At 55.0% G+C, this 21,487-nt stretch overlaps 1 protein-coding gene across 5 annotated transcripts; it reads left to right on the forward strand.

Moving 5' to 3' along the window:
- Positions 1-1,999: 1,999 nt before the first annotated feature.
- ACKR3 (atypical chemokine receptor 3) lies at positions 2,000-13,473 on the forward strand. Of its 5 annotated transcripts, XM_043578248.1 has the most exons (3): positions 2,019-2,128; positions 2,383-2,464; positions 11,593-13,473. In XM_043578248.1, the coding sequence occupies exon 3, from the start codon at positions 11,619-11,621 to the stop codon at positions 12,705-12,707; it is 1,089 nt and encodes a 362-aa protein (XP_043434183.1). In that variant the 5' UTR covers positions 2,019-2,128; positions 2,383-2,464; positions 11,593-11,618; the 3' UTR covers positions 12,708-13,473. The 5 variants fall into 5 exon arrangements, with proteins under 5 accessions (XP_043434184.1, XP_043434183.1, XP_043434182.1 ...); XM_043578249.1 differs by lacking the exon at positions 2,383-2,464 and having other exon boundaries at positions 2,000-2,128; XM_043578247.1 differs by lacking the exons at positions 2,019-2,128; positions 2,383-2,464 and adding an exon at positions 3,210-3,332.
- The last annotated feature ends 8,014 nt before the right edge of the window (positions 13,474-21,487 follow it).

Genomic DNA, 21,487 nt, shown 5'->3' on the forward strand with positions numbered 1-21,487 from the left:
AATCTGGTTCCCTTTCAAGGCAGTGCCTCCAGAATTGGTGGCAGGGCCCACGCAGCCGAGCCACGGTGGCGGGGGGTGGAGGGGGGGATCCCGGGTACCCCTGGCCCAGCAGCCCTCTGCACCCCAGCAGATGGGGGTGAGGTTCCTGCATCCCCACCCCGCTCGTGGGGAGGGGAGTGCGGGCCCCACCTTCTGTACCCAGGAGGGTTTTTTTTTTGTTTTTTTTTTTTGTTTTTTTTTTAACAACGACTTTGCTTTTTCCTCCCCTCACGTTAGCGACTGCATCCTGCGGCACGTTTCTCACCAGTGCGTATTTTCTTTTAGAGACAGCAAGCGCAATTCACAGCCGATTCCAGCCCGCCCTGTGCTTAGCTCTTGCGCCAGGAGCCTGGAGCCTCCTGAGGGAGAAAGGCGTCCTCCAAAGTCGGTATCTCAAGTTCACGGAGATACACAGTGAAGCGGTGTGCGTCAGTGTCACAGAGGGGACCTCTGCTCGCTGGCCGGTGCTTACATTCCCGTGAGGCTCAGACACAGGGTCACCCACAAGAAGAAACCAGGATCGGAAAGTTAGGAAAAGTTTTCTTGCAGTCCGCCCTGGATCTTGTGAGCACACAGAGCTGCCCGAAGTTGCCTTTACCGCAGCTTTGTCCCCAGGCGCCTGGAGGTGGAGTTTGGGTCCCCAGGCGACAGGGAGACCCAGCCGGGGACGGGCGGGAAGGGGCGGGCAGACGCCCTCCGCGATCCCGGGGTGGGGGTGGGGACGCTGGTGGGGGGAGGCGGGGGCGGCGGCGGGGGCAGGTGTGCGCTTGGCCCTCGCGTTTGGAGTTCTGGCACCGGAGGAAAATGGGAAGCTTTTATCTGAAAAGAGGATTTCTTTTGTTAGGGTCTTTCTCCACACCAGGGCCTTGTCGCCACGGGAAAGTTTGACCTTTCCGATTCTCCAGGTGCAGCGTTGGGCTGTCTGCTGTTATTTTTAGGGAGAAGTATAAAAAAAATGGCAGAAAGTTTTAGCTGGGGAGAAAGGGGGAACACGCGGGTGCCTCCACGCATACGTGCCCTTAGGGAACCCCACAAGAGGCAGAAAGCAAACCAAGTCACACGCTGTTGCACATTAGGGGGAAAAAAGCTCAGCGAGCATGGTTTTAAAAGTGAAAGTTTACGTCCTTGTTTAATGGTTGGTTTTTAGGTTGAATTCCCCATGGGCATAACTTAAGCTCTACGCTTTTTGATGAGAATGCGGATTTCAGTAATCATAATAAAGCACTTGCTAAACTCACTTCAGAAAAAGACCTTATCAGAAGACATTTATTATACCCCTAATGTGTGCCTGGCACTGGGTAGGCACTCGGGAACACCATTTTGCTTAGAGTTTCAAGGACTCTGGACCTAAAATCCTTCACAGACAGAACTATCCGAATAAATTCTTAAAATCTATTTCAAAAGCCCTTTCCCCCACTCCCGGGGCACAGAAAATGGTGCTGATTAATTGCTCATACCCAAACTGTTACTTCTGTTTTGGAGGAATTAACAAAGAAAACCCAGGCCAAATAAATCAACACCGAGGTTCAGAAGGTCAGAGCAATTTGTCTTGGGAACAAAGTCTTCCCTAGGGCCAAGAGGCATTCAGAGGAACTCTTGGTGGTAATGGGATTATTAAAGATACACCTGAGACCAGATAAATATTTGACGATTTTGCAAAGCGCTGGGGTGTCTTTGCAGTTTTCCTTCTGCTGACATATGTTTCCCCGTGGGGTCCGGACCTCGTGGCCTCCTTAGACTTTGCAAGTCAAGGACGGCTGGGGTTTCCCAGGAGTGCGCCGCAGGGGGTGGGAGAGCTGCGCCCGAGATGGGCGGGGCGGGTTACGAGAAGGGTGTGCGCGCGTGCCTGCGTGCATGCGCGTGTGTGTGCGTGTCGGCGTGCGTGTGTGTGTCCCTGCACGTGTGTGTGTCAGGAGGGGGCGGCGCGCGCGCCGGGAGGGAGGGAGATGCGGGTTACAAAGCTGCCACCTAGAGGCGCCTTCCTGCAGTGTATATAACGCAGGTCCGCAGCCGGCGAGCTCAGTCTTGCAAACTGCTCGGCCCGGAGGCGGTGAGTGCAGGGAGCCGTGAGCCGGAGCCCAGCGGGGAGGTAAGGCAGCTGCTCTCGGCAGCCCTGCCGGAGAGGAAGGGAAGCAAGGCGGGCAGGGTTTCTGCTCTTCGGCCGAGCGGTCTTTTTACCGAGGACTCTCTTTGCATCAATGTGACGGTTGCCCGGGGCGTGCAGGTCCGGTCTCCGAAAGCACGGGCTGCATGCTGCACGGGCTGCTTTTTTTGCAACGCGCGGTGCTAACGTGGGGCTTCACCTTTGGGCTGCAGAAAGTAAAAAGGGCCGTTTTCCCTCAGGCACTGGTGGACGGCGCGCTCCGTGGGTGTGTTGGCTTTAGGAATCTGGTGTTGATTTGCTGCTGTGGGTGTTGAAGCTCGGGTAAGTGGAGAGCTTAGCAAGAATGCAGACCGTCCGCTCGGCTGGCTCCGAGTTGGCATAGGGAACAGCCTGGCACCATCGCTTAACCTCTCTCGTGCCGGGATACCAGTCGGGAAATAGAATTGGCAGGAAATCCGTAGTTCCAGAAAGACGTACACTTTATTAAGAGGCATCCTCAAGTGAAGCACTGAACTGTGGGATTCCAGAATGTGCTCGAGTTCGGTGCTTTGGGGATTACCAGATCCTGTAAGCGGGGAAGCTGGGAGGGTGAATGTTAAATGCAGCCCGGTCTTCTGGTGTCTTGATTGCATCCTCGCTGATCTAATCTGAGTAGGTATCGTGCTCTCGGAAGGTAAGTCCAACTTCAACTAGAGAACAATAAAGACACACACAAAAGTCTAGGATTTTGTCGTTTAAATGTACCCTTCAGGTAAAACATGAGTGCTGTTCTATATTGTTAGCTTGCATAAAGATTCAAGGGGTGACTGGCAGGCAGAACTTTGGAGTGAGGTCAAGGGGTGGGTGGTTAGCCAAGACTTGTAACTTCCAGAGAGAATGAGAAGTTGTAAAAGTCAGACTGGCTGTCTCCCTCCCCCTCCTTTTCTTTTTCTTCTCTCCTCCTCTTTTTTCTTTCCTCTTCTCTTCTTCCTTTCCTTTCCTTTCCTTTCCTTTCCTTTCCTTTTCTTTTCTCTTTTCCTTTCCTTTTTCTTTTCTTTTCTTTTCTTTTCTTTTCTTTTCTTTTCTTTTTTCTTTTCTTCTTTCTCCACCCCCCCCCCCCCCATTCACTTGCTCACAACAGGATCACTAGGTTTTCCAGGAGTGGCACAGGGCCCCCCTGACATGGTTTATGGCTCTTTGAAGGGATTCGGTGAGCCGACATCCCCTGAAACTTCATTCTGCAAAGTCTCAATGTGGTAACTTTTTCTTTTCTTTTTGAACGCAGATGCTGCCTTTGTGTCCTTTTATTTATTCCAGGAAAATGTGGAGATCAAATAGGCTTGCCTAGAAAAGAGAGGGCAGGCTGCTGGGGTCTGTGCTTAACTTTCTATAGATTTTTAAATGGATAAACTGCCTGTCCTTTCGTCAGGAGCGAGCTTCCCCAGATGCAAAGCCTTTCTCTAAAGCGAAGTTGCACATAGGCGCTCTAGCTTGGAAACAATTTGCTCTTTTTCTCGGGGTCTCTGGCCATGCACACTTGAATGTGCGGGAGCTGGATGCCACACAGCCTCCTGGGGCTGGGGGGTGGGGGTGGGGTGGAAGGGCAAAAGAAAATTGAGAAACGCCTGTGTTTTGCTGCCTGTCCGGTTTTTTAGAGGGGCATGCATTGCAGTCATAGTTTTAAAAAAGTTCCAGAAAGTGTAGCCAAGGCAGCATGCCGGAGCTTAACTGAGTCAGGACTTTGGAGGTGAGTTTTTCCCTTATTAACAGCGAGTCCTGGGAGAGTTGAGAAGGTATTATGGTTTCTAATCAGACCCAGAACAGGCAAAGTATAGGCTTTCTGGATTGGAAAAAAAAAAAAAAAAAAAAAAAAAACCCAAACAAAAAAACCTACTTCATCAGGAACAGTGGCTTTTTGTGTGATCATCGGGGCAGAGGGGTTTCTGTTTTCGGGGAGGCATGTGGGAGCTGGCTGAGGTTACTCGGACCTGAGGCTGGCGGACGGACACTCTAGAAACCCTGAGAGTAAAACCGAGCTGAGGAAAAAAAAAACCTTCAGGACTTGAGGACTTTAGCTTTCTCTCAGTGGTTTTGCAGGGCACAAATGGAATTTGGAACTGGAAAGCACAGCGTTTGAACTTAGTTTTCCTTTTAGCAACAAGAATGGTGTCAGAACGCCTTCTCGTTGAGTTTCCTGCACGTGGGTAGAGCGTAGAAAGAAACCCAGAGGCTGGGTCACGTCCAGTGTTTCTCACGTCTGGAAAATCAGAGCCCTGGGACACACATTTTCTATTAAAGTAAAAACAAGCAAGCGGAGATAAAGAGAGAGAGAGAGAGAAGAATAGGAAAGGAACAAAAGAGGGGATTGTCTGATTTCGAACACTTGATGGGTTTCTTGAGGGGTAGAGGGACTTGAGTATCTCAGTGGTGACTTTGGACAGCTGTTGGCCAGGGACAGATCAAAGGGCAGTGGGCAGCGTGGGGGACCGTGTCGGCAGCGTCTTCCAATTTTGTTGCTGTAACAGATACCTTTGTGGGGATCTTCCCCGAGTTTTATTAGCAGAGCCTTAAGACTGAGTCGCCTTCTCCTGGGAACCCTATTGTGTCTGGCCGAGAGCCTGGCTGACCTCCCACTGCCTCGTCCAGGTCCTGAGCTGGGTGGGAACTAAGGCTCTGGTTACACCCGGCCAACCCAGACGGCAGCCTTTGTGACGTGGGGCTCTCTGGATCTGCCCTTCTGGGCACAGCCCTGTTTCCCTGTGGGCAGCTGAGCACAATAGACCAGATGGGCTTTCTGGATGTGGGGGTTCATTTTCTCCCCCAATGCTTAAAGGTGGATGAAGATACCCCACCCCGTGTGTTAACAGGAAGCATGGTGAGGACCCCCCCCCCGCCCCCCAGGGGTAGGTGGCCTAGATCTGAATCAGGGTAGGAAGCTTTCTTTCTCCTTGACTCTCTCTTTATGACCTTTGAGTTTCCTGCTGACGCAGAGCAGCCCCTTACTTGTATAAAGTAAGTATCCGTCTGAGACTGAATGGGCAGTCAAGACAGCATTATTTTTGTTTGCCTGGCACTGGGGGACCCACCAGTCCCCAATCTGTTGTCAGCCCTCGCAGATGGCCGCAGGGAGCCTGCCAGGGCCGGAGCTTTCCCGGACTGCCCCGTTGGATGTAATGCAGCATCGGTAAAAACACCAAAACCAAGGGGCAAACAGAACCCAAACCTCAGCGCTGGGCCGTTGCCTCACGTTTTTAGAGGCGTTCCTTAGCGAACCGCGTGCCGGCTGTGCGGGAAGGTGGGGTGGGGGGGACTTTGGCAAGGAGGCCAGAGCACAGCTCCCACTGGATGAAGTCTCTGGAAAAGTTGCAAAAGGGAAGAGAGCTGATGTTGAGCCACAAACCGAGATCAACTGGTCCCTTGGCCTGGCCTCGGTTTGTGGAGGTTCAGCAGAGAGAGAGGCTGAACAGGGTGATAGGATCTGGACGTCGCGGACTTGCTCTGTGAAATTCCGTCCTGGGGGGACACAGATCCCAAACTGCAGAAAGCCAATAAAAAAGGTCACCCGTAGGCAGAGGTCTCCCAAAGAGCCCCGAGGGCCGGAGGGTCCCCCTTAGGGTCTGAGCTGCTGCTTCCCAGCCCTGGTCTGGCCTGTGAAATCATACCTGCACCACTGGGGACTTCGGGGAGCGCCTTCCTCCTGCCTGTTTGCCCCCGGCCACCAGAGCACCCGGTTGTGCGCCTTCTCCCAGCTTTGTGGCACCCCTGCCCTCAAAGCCTTTTCTGCCCCAAGCCACTTCCTTGCTCAAAACCCCTGTGGCTCCTGGTGGACTGGCCCAACCTGATCCCCTCGCTCCCTGCACCCCTGCCCCGGATGGAGTCTTGCACCAGCTTTCGTGTGTGGGGAGGGTGGCCTCAGCCAAATTCAGTGATGCTCTTTGTGGTGCCTCATTGGTACACGCCTTCCCTTCTCCTTGAAGGCCCCCATAAGCCACTTGAGGGGAAATCCCGCACCTTGCTGCCCATCTCAGTTACTGGCGAGTTCTTGGGGGGCGGGGCGTGGTGATTCTGGTCTGTTATGCCCCAGAGCAGTGCCCCTTGCGGAGGAGGCTCCACAAAGATTTGGGGGCCTGGACAGCGTTGATGTTTGTCTCAGTTCGATGAGGGGCTCAGAATCTTCTGGACTCCCATTCCCAGGGATGGCGTCGCATCACTGGGCGTGGCGGAGCCTGATGAACCCCGCTGACTTACTGACCATGAGTGCGTTGAGCCCCTGCATTGTGCTGGCCATGGTGGAAAAAGGTGAAGACGTCGTCGGGGTGCAGGACTTGGGCGGGAAGAATGTGGAGAGAAGTGAACGCAGTGACACAGAATGGGAGACCTGTGGCCTGGGTGGCGGACGAGGAGGGAGAAGTGGGATGCGTTCGTTGGGACAGGAGCAGCCAAGGGGTGGGTTGGGAAGAGTCTTCCTGGTCTGGGATGGGAATTTGCAAACACACAGGAGGCAGTTTTGGCGAACGCCAGCCGGTTGCCGGAACACTTGGCAGTCTCCGTCGTGGAGGGACTGACTTTCGGCCAAGGAGAGGACATGTTTACTGCAGGCTGACCGCCACCCCTTGCCTACTAACCCTGGGGACTTCTAATTCTGGCTTGACCCCCCAGCTCACCGGCTGAGCTCAGGCGGACCATTTGGATCCAGACGAATGCCTCGGGCCACTTGGCTGTAGTTCACTCGTTGTCTGGGATACTTGGTTGATGAATAATAAGCCTGAGATAGGAGAGGCTCATCTCCCAGAAAAGTCCTCCAATCGACAAAGAGGAACCTTTCCACCACTAGCGAAGAGGAGTGGTGGATGAGGCCCTTTGCAGACCCCAGGCCGGTGGGGAGGCCCAGACAGACACCAGGTCCTCCGCAGCCATAGGGAAATGGCAGAAGTGTGATGGTCCCTGAGTACAGGTGTGGGACAGGTGACCCCCAAGGGTCTATAGAAAGTGACCCCAGGGGAGAGGAGCGGTCAGTTAAGACCCAGTGAGTGCTGGGGACAAGGGGACGTACAGTGAAAAGTCCGGCTTTTTGTTGTCAGTGGGGTCTCCGTGGTCCAGGAGACAATGGAAAGGGAGCCTTTACTGGTCTGTGGAACATTCCTGAATGTACATAATTCTCGAGGTCAAATTTCAAGTGGTACAGAAGTTTAGAGAGTCAAATCGACAATCCCCCCTCCGTCCCCTCTGCCCAAAGTTTTATACTTACCGCAGATCTTTTTTCTGTGGCCTTTGTGCACAGGTATTTGCATATAAAGACACACCCGCCTTTTGCTCCTGTTTTACGTAAATGAGATTATGGGACGCAAATGAGATTATGCCACGCGTATGCACAGGCACGTCGCCTTCACTTGGGCTACCTTGTAACTTTCCGTGTTCCTAAAGGAGGGTCCCTTTCGTTTTTCTTAGAGCTATGTTCTATTTTAGAAGGTGGACGCTTTGACAAACCAGTCCCTGCTGATGGACATCCACGCTGTCTCCCACGCTGTCTCCAATTTTTTCGCTAACAAATAGTGCTTCAGTAAACATGCTTGCTCGTGCAGTTGGGGGCTCCTGAATCTTTCGAGAGGAGCAATGTGTGAACCTAGGTGTCGAAGTGGGTCTCACCCTCCCGCCTCGGGGCTCTGAGTCCGCAGGGAGGCGGGCAGTGTGCAGGTTTGACTGACCCTGGGAGTTTTTCCCAAGCTCTGGCCCCACGCTGGCGGGAAAGGACTTGCTGGTTTGTGCAAAGCAGAAGGTGACTGGTCCCGGTGGGATGAGGGGTCTCCTGCAGGTCCGGGTGTCATCAGACCTCCGCTGCCTCCCAGCACAGAGAGACCAGAGACTGGCTCAGAGGCCTGATACATAGACGGGGAGTGCACATCCTCCGGGGTTCATGTGGAATGCAGTCTGTCTGTCTGTGTACCTGCCGAGGTGACCTCCAGCTTTTGCTGGAGGGCAGATGAGGAGCTGGTGTGGGACACGCTGGGTGTTAAAGTGGCCCCTGTAGTTCATCAGCCCCCCCCCCTCCCCCCCGCCCACTCCCCGGCCCTCTCCACCCTCAGATTTTGCCGGGAGCTTTGTCATCAGGCCTTGCGGCAGACAGCATTTGACAGAAAATGCAGACTGTCTTTGTCAGATCATATTCTCTTCTGGAAACGGCCCTTGATTGTTTCCAAAGCCAAATGCATGGAAGATACCGGCATGACAAGAGGCTAAGCTGTGGTGAGGCCTGTTACTCTCCTTAGTCCCCGTTTAGATTCGTGGAAGGCTTGATTCCCAGTTGGTCTCGTCTCCTCGCTGTGCTTCCCTGCTTCTCTTGACCGCTGGGGCCTCCTGCCCTGGGAGGGGGTGCCTGGGAGGCGGGTGCCCCGGAGGCGGGTGGTCAGGGCACAGGCCCCAGCTTCAGCTTGTGGGCCGAGTGGTGGTGGATGATCGGTGATGGACGGGCCAGCTGGCTTTCTCGCTCTAGCCAGGGGCCTCGAAGCCTCTGTTGTGCCCTTCAGCCCCTCAACCCTTGCTGGAAGAGCCCTACTGTGTCCCCCCAGACACAGGGGGAGGACACGTGGATTGGGTGGTGTACCCCACGAGGGCCTAGGAGGACCCGTGATCGCTACAACAGGTTTTCATTGCTCAGAGGGCAGAGGCGGAAAAACCCGGGATGGGGCCCGCACCCTCTCTGGCCACAGCTCAAGCTCTGGGAACAGCGACGGTTGGCAGGAGCCCCAGAGGGTCCAAAAGAGCTGGGCGTGAGAGGCAGGTGGCTTCTCATATGCTCCCACCCTGTGTGGTATGGCTTTGCACGCCGAATAGCGCCCAGCGCCTGTCCACTGGACGGCACGGGAGCCCACTGTCTCCTTGTGGCGAGCAGAGAGGTGAGGGGGCTTGGACCCAGTCACGGTGACAAAGGCTGGGGCGCATTCCTTCCTTTCTGGCCCCCGCCGACAGTCCAGATCTGGGGCTCCGGGGCGTGTCTGCTGAGGCCCTGCAGGGCTGTAGCGGTGAGGGTGGAGGAGGGAGCCCCACCCGGCTCCCGCCTTCCTCTGCCCTCCAGCAGGGGTCCTCTGCTCTGCAGGGACTCTGGGGTCAGATGAGGTCATGAGGCGAAAGCACCTTATAAACTAGGCTGTGCTGCAGATGTGTTTCATTTTAGGGAAATGGGGGGAGAAGGGGTCACTGCCTTGGAACCAGGAAGAAAGCAAAGCTGAAATCCTTGCTTTGTTCTGTTCTGGAATCGGGGGCTTCAGGGGTCGGGGTGGGGAGGATCAGTCCCGGGCAGGTTAGTGGCCACGGGGACGTGGCAATAGTGGCCTCAAGGCACGGTCTGGGGCTGGCTGTCCACCCTAAGGCCAACCCAGTGGGTCAGGGACCCCTGTCTCTTCTGCTGCCCTGTGTCCTGTGGGGGTCCTCGAGCTGCCTCTTAAGACAAGGTGGTCCAGAGTCTGGTCATGTGAGGAGTTTCTTTGTCTGAAACTTGGTTGTGCTGAGTGTCCCGGGATGCCGTCCTCTGCTGTGGGTCTGGTGCTGCACGAGTTGGTGGTCGCAGGGCACGGGACCCTCCTGGTGGGGTGCTCCGAGGACCGCCAGGCTTCCTGGCTGCGGGCACTTCACGGGGGGCCCAGCCTTCACCCCTTAGCAGCAGGGACACGGGGGCCTGGTTAGGTCACCAGGAGAGGGACCAAGGGGCACTTTCAACCCACAGAGGAGAAGTGCCCAGGAATCTGCTGGTGATCCCCACTAACTGAGATCCACCTGCTGTGGGTTCGAGGCTGAGGAAGTAGTCCTGGGAGGCAATGGGATGTCTCATTGTCAGGGACCCTGTTCATTTATCCAGAAGGTAAACCCATCACCCCGCCCATCTCTGTGCACCCTTGCCTTCCCTTCCAGGCAGGGACGGGCAATTACTTAGGCGGCAAGAGTTAGTTTCAAACGTGGACCAAGAATTAAGGGAGGCTGTGACCTTTGCTAAAGGGTTGGGAGGGGGCGGCAGTGGACTTTTGCAGAGCATGTCCCCTATGTGCTAGACTCTGCACTGGGCCCTTTGGTGCCCGGGTGACTCCGCGATGGCTCTGGTGCCCTGAAAATGCAGCGGAAGACAGGTTAACTAGTCTCAAGTTAACCACCCATGAGGGGAGCGTCAGGATTCCAACCCAGGAAGGTCTGGTCTCGGGATGGGTGCTTTTCCCGGCTGTGTGTCCTCATACCGTGAGTGCAACCACCTGAGTACTGACCTGTGCATCCTCCAGGGAGATCACCTAGGTGACCTGGAGTCCACTGTAAATGAACTTGGCACAGAGGCTCGACTCGGGGTGGGTCATTACCTGTGACATGCGGGAAGGAAGCACAAACACCTTCCTCTGTGAGGTAACTCTCAGCAGGTCGCCCTTGTTCCCACGGTCACACAGTGGGGCTGCCGTCCCGGGGCAGATCCTGGGTCCTGGCGGGATCTCAGCACCCTCAGGTTTGCAGGGGGGGGGTCACCCGTAGAAGACAGCCCCTGACAGCTCTCACGGTGGGTGCATTTCGGGAGAAGTCACGTCTAGGCACCGTGGTACCTGGGAGCGGGATTCCTCTATGGATGTGCAAATAGTGACGATCCCCAGGTCAGCAGGGAAGACGGTGGAGACAGGTGTCTGCCCCTCCAGAAGCGTGGCAGGTGGTGACTTTTGTGCTCCGGGTCTTGGCACAAGCCGCTCCCGAAGCAGTTGGATAAAAAAAAGAAGGGAACACAGCCGGTTGGTTGCCCTTAGTTGAAAAGCATGCGGCCCAGCCAGGGACGGGGGGGGGGAGGGTGCGGGTTTGGGGTGCACCCAGGCACCCGAGCTGCAGGATGTTGCGTGCCGAATGGTCGTCAGGACCGCGGGGCGAAGGCGGCCTGAGACCCGGGCCGACACACACGCGTGCTGCAGGAAGGTCAGAAGCACCGAGTCAGTCACACCTCTGACGCACGCTGGGGAGGGAATCTGCAGCGCTCTCATTAAGACCCCAGCACAGGACCCTGGTCATGCAGCTTTGCCAGGAACTGATCGACTGTCATTCTTTGGGACGTGGGGAAAACGGCTCCGCTGTCCTCCGCGGAGAATGAGCGAGCCGTCGGCGTCGCCTGGGCCGTCAGACGCTTCGCTGGCCCCTGGGCCGTGTTGATTTCACCCCATGGGCACGGCTGGGCTGCTGACGTCTTGAGAACACAGCCGTGAAAAGATAGAGACAGCGGCCACTCTTGCTGTCTTTAGCATCACGTGGGCTTAAGATTCCGGGTAGGTTTTTTTTTGCGGTGGTGCAGAGCTCCGTCACGGCGGCTTGCTTTTGTCCTTTCTTTGGGAAGACGCCACCGAGCCCGAGCGGGACAGCCGAGCTTACGGAGCGCCGGAAAAGCACATGGGCTGGCGCTCCGGCGTTCCCTAACGAAGACGCTTTTCCGTTCCATCTCTCTCTGTGTGGTTTTTGTGCAGGCCGTTTGCTTCCTGCCCTCAGCACCATGGATCTGCACCTCTTCGACTACTCGGAACCGGGGAACTTCTCCGACGTCAGCTGGCCGTGCAACGGCAGCGACTGCATCGTCGTGGACACGGTGCTGTGCCCCCACATGCCCAACAAAAGCCTTCTGCTGTACACGCTGGCCTTCGTTCACATCTTCATCTTCGTGATCGGCATGATCGCCAACTCCGTGGTGGTCTGGGTCACCATCCAGGCCAAGACCACCGGCTACGACACGCACTGCTACATCCTCAACCTGGCCATCGCCGACCTGTGGGTGGTGGTCACCATCCCCGTCTGGGTGGTCAGCCTCGTGCAGCACAACCAGTGGCCCATGGGGGAGCTCACGTGCAAGATCACGCACCTCATCTTCTCCATCAACCTGTTCGGCAGCATCTTCTTCCTGACGTGCATGAGCGTGGACCGCTACCTGTCCCTCACCTACTTTGCCGGCACGTCGAGCCGCAGGAAGAAGGCGGTTCGCCGCACCGTCTGCGTCCTGGTGTGGCTGCTGGCCTTCTGCGTGTCCCTGCCCGACACCTACTACCTGAAGACCGTCACGTCGGCGTCCAACAACGAGACCTACTGCCGCTCCTTCTACCCCGAGCACAGCGTCAAGGAGTGGCTCATCAGCATGGAGCTGGTCTCCGTCGTGCTGGGCTTCGCCGTCCCCTCCTGCGTCATCGCCGTCTTCTACTGCCTGCTGGCCCGAGCCATCTCGGCGTCCGGTGACCAGGAGAAGCAGACCAGCCGGAAGATCATCTTCTCCTACGTGGTGGTCTTCCTCGTGTGCTGGCTCCCTTACCACGTGGTGGTGCTCCTGGACATCTTCTCCATCCTCCACTACCTCCCCTTCACCTGCCAGCTGGAGAACTTCCTGTTCACGGCCCTGCACGTCACACAGTGCCTGTCCCTGGTGCACTGCTGCGTCAACCCCGTGCTCTACAGTTTCATCAACCGTAACTACAGGTACGAGCTGATGAAGGCCTTCATCTTTAAGTACTCGGCCAAAACGGGCCTCACCAAACTCATCGACGCCTCCAGAGTGTCTGAGACGGAGTACTCGGCCTTGGAGCAGAACACCAAGTGACGCGCCCTGCGGGGTCCCGGGGACTGAAGGTGCCCGTTTTCCACGCGGCACCGGGATGCGTCGTTTCCCGAGCGCGCGGCCAGGTGGCTTCGGGGCTGGGCGCCCGAGTGGCGGGAAGAGGGGAGCGTGTGCCACGGGCCGCCGTGGCGGCTGCCACGCGGCCGTGCGTCCTGGCGGTGTCTCCTCACGCAGGTGTGACCGACCTGTTGGCCCAAGCCTGCTGCGGGGATGGGCTTGCCTGCACTTGTGTAAAATAGGACTTTCCGTGCTCCCCGAAGGTTTTCTATGGCGATTTGTATTTAAATCTTAAGACTTTATTTTCTCACTATCGGTGTACCTGATAAACGTATTTGAAAGTTTAAATATATTTTAAATATCGTACGGGAGGCACAACGCTGACTTGTATTCAGAGCGTGGTAGTTTGAAGACTAGTTTGACTTCCGTGTTGACTAAGGATGACATTAATTGTTAGCTGGTTTGAAAGGATATATCTATAAATATATAAGTATATAAATATACGCCAGTCTTGGCGGAAAGGCTTTATTTACGATAGTTTTATGTCTGTGTGGTGCTTTGGGGTATGGAACGACAAAACGACTCTGTCATGCAGCCTGTGATCTTATGGGTGTTGTAAAAGTACGTGAAAAAGGCGAAACAAAGCACAGCTGCCCCGGGCTGCGACGCTGTGCACAAAGCGAGCGGTCTTATTCCAGAAAGTTCTCTCCGTTTGTAAGTTATTATTTTTTTTAATAAAGTTTTTTTTTTTCCTAAAAAGGCATTTGAGTCTCAGTTTTAAAAGCATGTGTGACATTTAGGTGGCGTGTGTGTGAGGTAATAACGACACATCTGTGCTGCATGTTACGTCGGCCTGACGTGTTTAAAACAAGAACGCTACCATAAAGCAAAACCCAAGGGGTCAGCTTGGAGGCGGTGATAGAAAAGGAAAAACATTTCGTGCTTTTTTTTTTTTTTTTTTTTTTAACGTCATGTGGTATATTTGCGGGAAAGGAGATGCTGGGTCAGTGTAGCCTTCGAGGCCACGTGCGTGCCGGAAGATTCTCGCCTGCCGTCGGCCCAGAATTGTCCAGGGCCCGGGACTTTGTGTGTGGCTTGGTGTGTGCCCCCAGGGCCACATGTCACATAGCCCATTGACACTTCCCTGCGAAGTTTTTTTTTTTTTTAATTTTTTAATGTTTATTTATTTTTGAGAGGAAGAGAGGCAGAGCGTGAGCCGACGAGGGGCAGAGAGAGGGAGACACAGAATCGGAAGCAGGCTCTAGGCTCTGAGCTGTCAGCACAGAGCCTGATGTGGGGCATGAACTCACGGACTGTGAGATTATGACCTGAGCTGAAGTTTGATGCTTAACCGACTGAGCCACCCAGGAGCCCCTTTGAGCATCCAATTTAAAAAAAAATTTTTTTTAATGTTGATTTATTTTTGAGAGAGAGAGAGAGAGAGAGACAGAGTGTGAGCTGGGGAGGGACACAGAGAGGGAGACACAGAATCCGAAGCCGGCTCCAGGCTCTGAACTGTCAGCACAGAGCCCGACACGGGGCTCGAACCCACCAACGATGAGATTATGACCTGAGCCGAAGTCGGACGCTTAACCCACTGAACCACCCAGACTCCCCGCTTTCTGTGGTTTTAGGCCCTGCTTTCTCTTCCTGTGTACAGGGCAAACTCTTCATTTAAAAGACAAAACCAATCTGTGACCCTCTTGGGACCACGCGATGAGTGCATTGTCGGCCTGTGCGTTACCAAATAAACCCGCTTTACGGGTGGCTTGAGAGAGCACTTTCAGAATGGCCAGTTCTGCTGTGCCCTCACCAGCTCTCTGTGGGGCCACAAGAACGGTGGGGACCTCAGCAGGCAGGTGCGTCTGGGCAGGACCTGAGAGGGAGACCCAGCTCCCCAAAGCTGCCCTTTCCCCCTCCAGCTGTGCTAAGGCTGATTTGCACAGAGAGCTGTTTGCCAACACAAGGAGGGACCCGGGCCACGAGCCCCTGTCTCACCTGTGAATTTGGGGACTGCTACCATAGAGGAGAGCCCCTGGGCATGTCGGCTCACCCAGACGCTCACGGTGGACTGCCCCCAGCAGCCCCCCGGGTCCCATAGACCCAGCCTGCCACAGGAGGGCTCCTAGTTCCTCAAAGGGCTTTATGGCTGAGAATTTTGAAACCAGGGTTATAAGTCACTCTAAATATCTATGTGACAGACACACATGTTCTCAGGTGCATATGTGCCTTGAGGGTTCTGATTGGGTAACAATAATATAGATAGTGGGACCACGGCCAACTACGGGCGGAGATCCCAAGAGCAGGGACAAGGACGAGCACAATGACAGACAAGTCAGTAAATCATGACCAGAATATGTGTTCCTGACAATAGATTGCAACTTGCGCTGAGCTTCCTAGCAGCCTAAGCGCAGATAGAAACACGCTCGCCGAGCAGCACGTTCAAGGCGGGGACATACCTGTAGCCACAAGCTCGGCCTTGCAGTACGTGTAACATGAAAACGATTTCAACTTAATTTCTTCTGTCTCGAGGCCCCATCTCCGTCAATTAGAGATGCTCCCCGCAACTGCCTAATTCTTCCGAAACCTTGGGTGAGCTCTGCCGGGGGGTACATAGTGACGGAGGTGCAGGGGGGTGGGGTGGGGGGCGGTCATGGCCGTCAGTTCCTGCCAGCATCTTCGGAAGTGTCCACTGACACCTGCCAGGCTCTTACGCAGGTCTCCTGCGTGTCACCCTATTCCAGGGTCTCTTTCTGCTGTTGGGCGCCACGCTGGGTCGTGGGGTGCTCGGGTGCTCGGTGCACCGCCTCGACCCTTTTCTGTATTCTGGCTACCCTTAGCCCCACGAGAGTCACCAGCTGCTGCTCTGGCACGGAGGGCCAGAGGGAAGGTGGGCAGACTCTGAACCGACTCTCGACTTACCATGCAGCCCTTGCTGCTTTGTGGGGATTCCCCATCTCCCCACAGACCCCAGGACACGGCGCCCTCAGAGCTCGGTGGGGTTTCTGGCATGCAAACTCCATCTCAGGGATGCTCCAGTGGTCAGACCGTCTCCGCTCCTAGAAATCCCCTTTCTTCGTGCTGCCTGGGGCTTGAAGACTTGCCCTGATTCATCCCTGGTTATCCAGACCCCAGAGCCCGTCCTTTGATCTGTGGCTGTAACACTGTTCCCGGGAGCAGTGACGCTGGCCTGTGGCTCTGGGGTGGGGCGATGGAGGCACAGGCCGAGAGGTACAGAGCTCCGTGGGGGTGGGGGGGCTAATCGGTTAATATTAAAGAACTTCTGTCCCTGTCCCACCCACATGGATGTAGATGTAGAGTTGGGAGAAGTTGTGTGCCAGGTTTTGGGTACGGGGTCGACTATGGGGTGAGGGGTGGGGGGGTGCGGTGGAGAAGGTTTGGGGCAGAAGCCCCTGACTTTCCTCATTTTCAGAGTCCGGAGAGCCTGGCGCCGAGATTTCTACCTTTTGAGGTTCATTCCTTTGGCAGCCCTTCTGATGGAAAGATCTTTGAAAATGCCAGATGGTAGTGAAGCTATGTGTTGTTTAGTGCATGATGGCATGTGGACCCCGGGAAGGGTTACTGGGGCTCCAGCAGAGGATGGGATGTGGATGGACTCCCCCCCCCCCCCCCTGCCCCCACTGGAGAGAGGGGAAGGCTTTTCTGGACCTCTCCCACCCTGTGACCCTGCTCCGAAGGTCAGCGTACAAACAGCGGGATAATGTCCTCTGGATAATGGACTTCAGCCTTCCCGGTAGACTCCAGGCAACCTGGGATGAGACCCCACGGACACTTGTGTTCAGCTCTCTTCCTGGGTAACAAGACATTTAAAATCACCAGGCTCGCTGTTTCTGGAGGTCTCCCCAGGAGGCCGCGGCTCGAGGACGTGGTCTGTTTCTTTGCTGGGCTTCTCCGCCCTGGGTCCAGGCGACTCCCCATCCATGCTAAGCCCCGTATCTCAGGACCCGGGGACACACGAGGAGCTGTGGATGTGTGCCGCACGGGGTCGAGCACATTGGCTGAGGAGAGCAGGTAGGTCCCTAAAGTCCCCTCCCGGAGGTTTGGACTCCGCTCCTAAACCCCAGGGATGTGTCCGGTGGATGTGTGCCTCTACAGTTTCGTTCCTCCCAGGGGGATGGTTTCCGGGGAGCGGGAGGGTCACACGCTTGGAAAACCGTGCCAGTGTTACAAAGCACTTCTTCTCCTAGTCCCGGAATATCCTGGACGGTGCACGTCTATGCAGTCCCAAATTTGGACACTGGCAGCGTTTGATAAGGAACGATAGTAGTTTGGGTCAGGCATGAAAGGCAAGGAGCTCACTTACTGTAGGCAGTTTGTATTTGCAGCGATGTTTCTAGTTGATCGGGATTCGCCCCATCGTAAGCTGGGGAAGACCCGCGTATCAGACCCCCGTGACTGTCACACACTTCTCAAGCTCGTTTGGCGTCCACGAGTGGGCTTCTGTTCACCCGCGCATGGCCGTATGTCACGGTACACGTGACCTCCGTCCAGAGTCCCCGGGACCCTGCTTTCCAAGGACCGAGACAAAAGGCCACGCACAGCTCTTGCCAAAGGAGGGGATGGCTATCGGCTCGGTATGTGAAGAGTGATGGGCAATTTTGACATTTTTCTTCTTCTTCTTTTTTTTTTTTTTCAAAAGCTTCGTTTTCGCTGGCCTTTCATATGCTTATTCGCTCAGACCTTTCCATGCGGGATTCAGAACGGCTGCCAGTCACGTCATTCCTCCCGACGCTCTGGGGGAAGAGCGGTGATCATCAGCCGTTTGTCACAATATGATGTTCAGAAGCAACAGAATGGAAGAATCTGAATTTCCATAGTTATTTCCGGAACTAAACTGATTAAAAGCATTTCCTAGGTAGGTCGGAATCTTCCCTTTAACAAGTTTTCGAAGAAAAAGCGAAGAGGGAGTCATTGTGGCAATGGCATTACATCTGCTTGGGTGACTCAGAATGTATGTTGGCAGGGCAACGTGTCGTGGGGCGAGCCGCAAACACGTCGTGTCGGTGGCCGCGGTACGTCTGAAAGAGCCCAGGGCTTTGCTTTACCATGCCGGATTTGCTTCCTTTTAGCTGTTCACATGAAAGTGTTTGAAGCTAATCTTTTCATCCCCCCCCCCTTTTTTTTTTTTTGCAGAGTTGTAATCAATGGGAAGAGTGCATTAAAGCTTTCCCCACCGCTGCATTTCTCAGGGTCGTTGTTGAAAGTGCGGATTGTGTTTTATGCGGGACCGTAATGAGAATTTGAATTCCGTGTGGAGCCTGAAGGGTAAATGAAAAGTCGTCAGTTGCCCAGCTGTGCCACCGATGGGTGTCTTTCTCTGCAATTTATTCCACGCTTGTTTCCGTTAATGTATTCATCCAGCCGTGCACTGGTTCATTCAGTCGCCGGTTCAGCCGAGCTTTGCTGAGTGCCCACTGTGTGCCGGGCACTGTGCTGGGCTTTAAAAATGTCAGAGATGGCCAGGGCTTTGTTTCTTCTTTTCATCGGCTCCCAGCCTGGAAGGGGAGATCGATGGACAATGGAGACATAGGGAAATGGTTACGAGGCTGCGTGGTGAGAAGGATCCCGGTTGGCTTTTCTGGAAATATGCAGAGCCGATGGGAGGGAGTGATCCCTTAGAGAAGGCATCGGGGAAGGCTTACAAAGAAGGGATCCTCCTCTTCCAGCCTGAGGACGGCCAGGCTCCAGGAGGCAGGTCCAGTGCACACGGTGTGGGACAGAGAATCTTCAGGATGCTGTCACTGTTAAAAGTAAATGTGTTCAGGAAAAGTGAAGGCGTCTGAGAGGTGGCCACAAGTTCATGAATACCGACAGCATTCGTCACGGTGTGATAGGAGCATTTTTTCTAAATTGGGAATGGAAGGTCTTAATGGCCATCCTCACCCTGAGGACAGGAAATGAGACTTTAGGACAAGAAAGTCGGGGGAGCGGCCGGAGAGGCTTCGTCCTCCGGCTTCTCTGGGTTTGTGGGGTGCTCCAGCTCTGTGTGCGCACGTGACCTTCTCTTTGTGCACAAGGTCGGGGGGGGGTGGGGAGCAAGCTCTTGGCATCTCTCCTTATAAGGACACTAATCCCATCAGACCAGGGTTCCACCTTCAGAACCTCATTTAACCTGAATTACGTCCTTAGACTTCCCACCTTCAAACACAGTGTGATTACACCGGGCAGGGGGCTCAGAGCTTCAGTATCTGAATTTTGGTGGAGGGGCACAAGTAATTATTCGGTCCGTAACGGACAGGGTGTAATGAATGAAACACCATGCTTGTTGAGCACTTCCGGTGTGCCTGGCTCCTCAGGGGCGTTCTCAAAATTCAGCTGCAGAAATGGAAAGGCACCTCCGTGGGCCCCCAGGCCCTGTCCCAGGTAGGCGGGGCTGGCCTGCAGGTGTGTGTGCACCCCCTTTCTGGAGAGAGGGAACCGGGGTCTGGGGGCTGCAGGGGCATGTGCCCACCTGCCCTCCAGCAATGGATCTGGGATCTGAATATAGTTCAGCACACTGCAGCCCTGCACACGTCCCCCCTTAGGGCTGCCGTAACAGAGCATCACACACTGGGGACATTAGGACCCTAGAAATTGACTGTCCCACACTTCTGGAGGCCGGGAGTCTGAAATCAAGTTGTTGACAGGGCTCATTCCTCCTGAAGGATCTGAGGACAATCAGTTCCCGCCCTTCTAGTTTCTGGGGACTCCAGGCTTTCATTGGCTTGGGGCTGCATGACTCCAGTCTTGGCCTCTGGCTTCATACGGCTTTCTTCTGCGTCTCTGGGTCTCCTCCTGTTCTTACAAGGGCCCCTGTCATTGGATTTAGGACCCTTAATGATATCTGCAAAGACCCTTCTCAAATAACACGTGCTGGGTGGACGTGTTATTTAGGGGACACTTGTCAGCCACCTGCAGGGATGTTCCTGCACGAACGGGGTGGGCAGACAGGTGTGCACAGGGTCAGCCCGGCTCGTTGTTCCCCACCCAGCCCTGCACGCACAAGGCTTGCGTCGACCGGGCTCCAGCCAAGCCTTTCTCCTCCTGTTTTCCTGTTTGCAGGTTTTGGATTCTATCTTTCACATCGGAGTTTTTCTCAAACAGCCGCAGATCTTTGGCGATCTACTCACGGTTCACAGTGACATCTTTTCCCAGATCCTTCTATCTGTCTGGGAGGTACGACCTTGATTTGTGGCATTCTGGAAGGGGAGAAAGAGAAGAGGATAGGGCTCCCCAGCCACGTGACTTTTGCTTAATTGCCCCAAATTCAGCCTTTACCTTTCGCCACTGGCTGCTACGCCTGAGGCCCCAGGGCCCAGACTCTGATGGAGCTTCTCCGCAGGATGCGTCTAGTTTCCTCTTTGGATAGGGAAGGGTGGTCTCCCGATTGTGAAGTAGGGGTCGGGTTTGAGGGTCTAAGATGATCACAGTGTTTTCAGATTCATCCACTACCGTCTTGGTAAACGGTCAGCAGCTGGCTCCCTGGAGGAAAGAAAAGACGTCCCGATTTCTAGAACCTGTTGACTCTGGTAGGGTCAGTATTCCCACCGTGGCTGGTTCCAAGTTCGCCGGGTTGATGCCCCTGGATGCAGAGTTGAGGAGAGAGGCTCCGTGGCACACGTCCTCGCGTGGCACCTCCAGCAGGTAGACACAGTCACGTTGGTCGCCTCAAGAGCCCAGGGAGCGGCAAAATATAACAGAAGACTCAGGAAGTGATGCGTTCTGAGTCATCGTTGCCTCCGTTTTTCATACAGTGCGTTTAACTGAAGTCCCTATAATTTAGGTTTGATCACCGCTGTGTTGGATAACAGACGCAGGGAAGTTCTGGAACGTGACAGCCGGCCCTTGAGAACCGGTATAAGCTGACTAGCACACAGCGCCCCTGAGTCACGTCCTGCCCTCTCCCTGGCACCTGGTGGCTCAAATTTCTCGTGGCTCCAATAGATTTGTTTCTTATTGGTCTGTCTCTCTCTTCTGATTTCATTACGGGTTTGGGAAGACAGAAAGTGAAAGATAGTATGCACACACGTGCATGTATCGATGTTTTATTTTAACTCTCTCTACTGCCTTTGTAGGGAGGGTTTGGGGAGCTACGCCGGTTAGCGCTTGCTGTGGTTTATGACCCTTGATATTAAACTTTTCGCCGTTCAGGTTTCCTCTCCTGATGGGGCCTTGACCGATCCGGAGTGCTGGGGGGCAGGGCAGTCTAGGTGCCTGCTGTGTTCCACCGGGGAGGTCAGACGAGCGTCTTCTGGGTTTGCCCCCCCCGCCCGCCGCCCCCCACCCGGTCGGCAGCCACACAGCCATCAGTCACTCTCCCACGAGGGCCATCATCTCAGTTTCATCCCTTCCTAGGGATTCCTTTCTTTGTCGGTTGGCCCCTTACCTTGTCTCTGGCCAACCAACTCGTCCATACGAGCACCCAGGACAGTGGGCATCTTCTCCTCTTCCTCTGCTTCGGTCAGCATCTCTGCAGTGGTCCTGGTTTTCACCGGTGGTGCCTGGCCTCAGAGGTTCTCCTGCTCCACCAGGGTCCCGCGGGCCCTAGGGGCGATGTCCCCTCCCTCATGGTGACCGCTGGGTTGCCTCATTGTCCTCGAACGGCTTTTCAGTGCTGTCAGCACCTTTTACCAAGGTCCACGCGCTCAATTCTCTCCCTTAGTGACTGACGTGGTCTCCTTGTTCTTGGCTGAACTGTGCGTGACTGAGTGAGCGAGTCCTCTCCTCCAACCTGACCAAGTCTCCTGCCAAGGGCAGGGCGGGTG

Source organism: Prionailurus bengalensis, chromosome C1 (genome assembly GCF_016509475.1).
Source record: "Prionailurus bengalensis isolate Pbe53 chromosome C1, Fcat_Pben_1.1_paternal_pri, whole genome shotgun sequence".
In the NCBI taxonomy this organism is placed as follows: Eukaryota; Metazoa; Chordata; class Mammalia; order Carnivora; family Felidae; genus Prionailurus; species Prionailurus bengalensis.

Bases quoted from the DNA above. Each gene is read 5' to 3' on its own strand.
- ACKR3 (XM_043578246.1), top strand. From the start codon at position 8,260: ATGCAGACTGTCTTTGTCAGATCATATTCTCTTCTGGAAACGGCCCTT. The intron at 8,366-11,592 runs GTGAGGCCTGTT...GTTTTTGTGCAG, and splicing joins TGACAAGAGGCTAAGCTGTG to GCCGTTTGCTTCCTGCCCTC.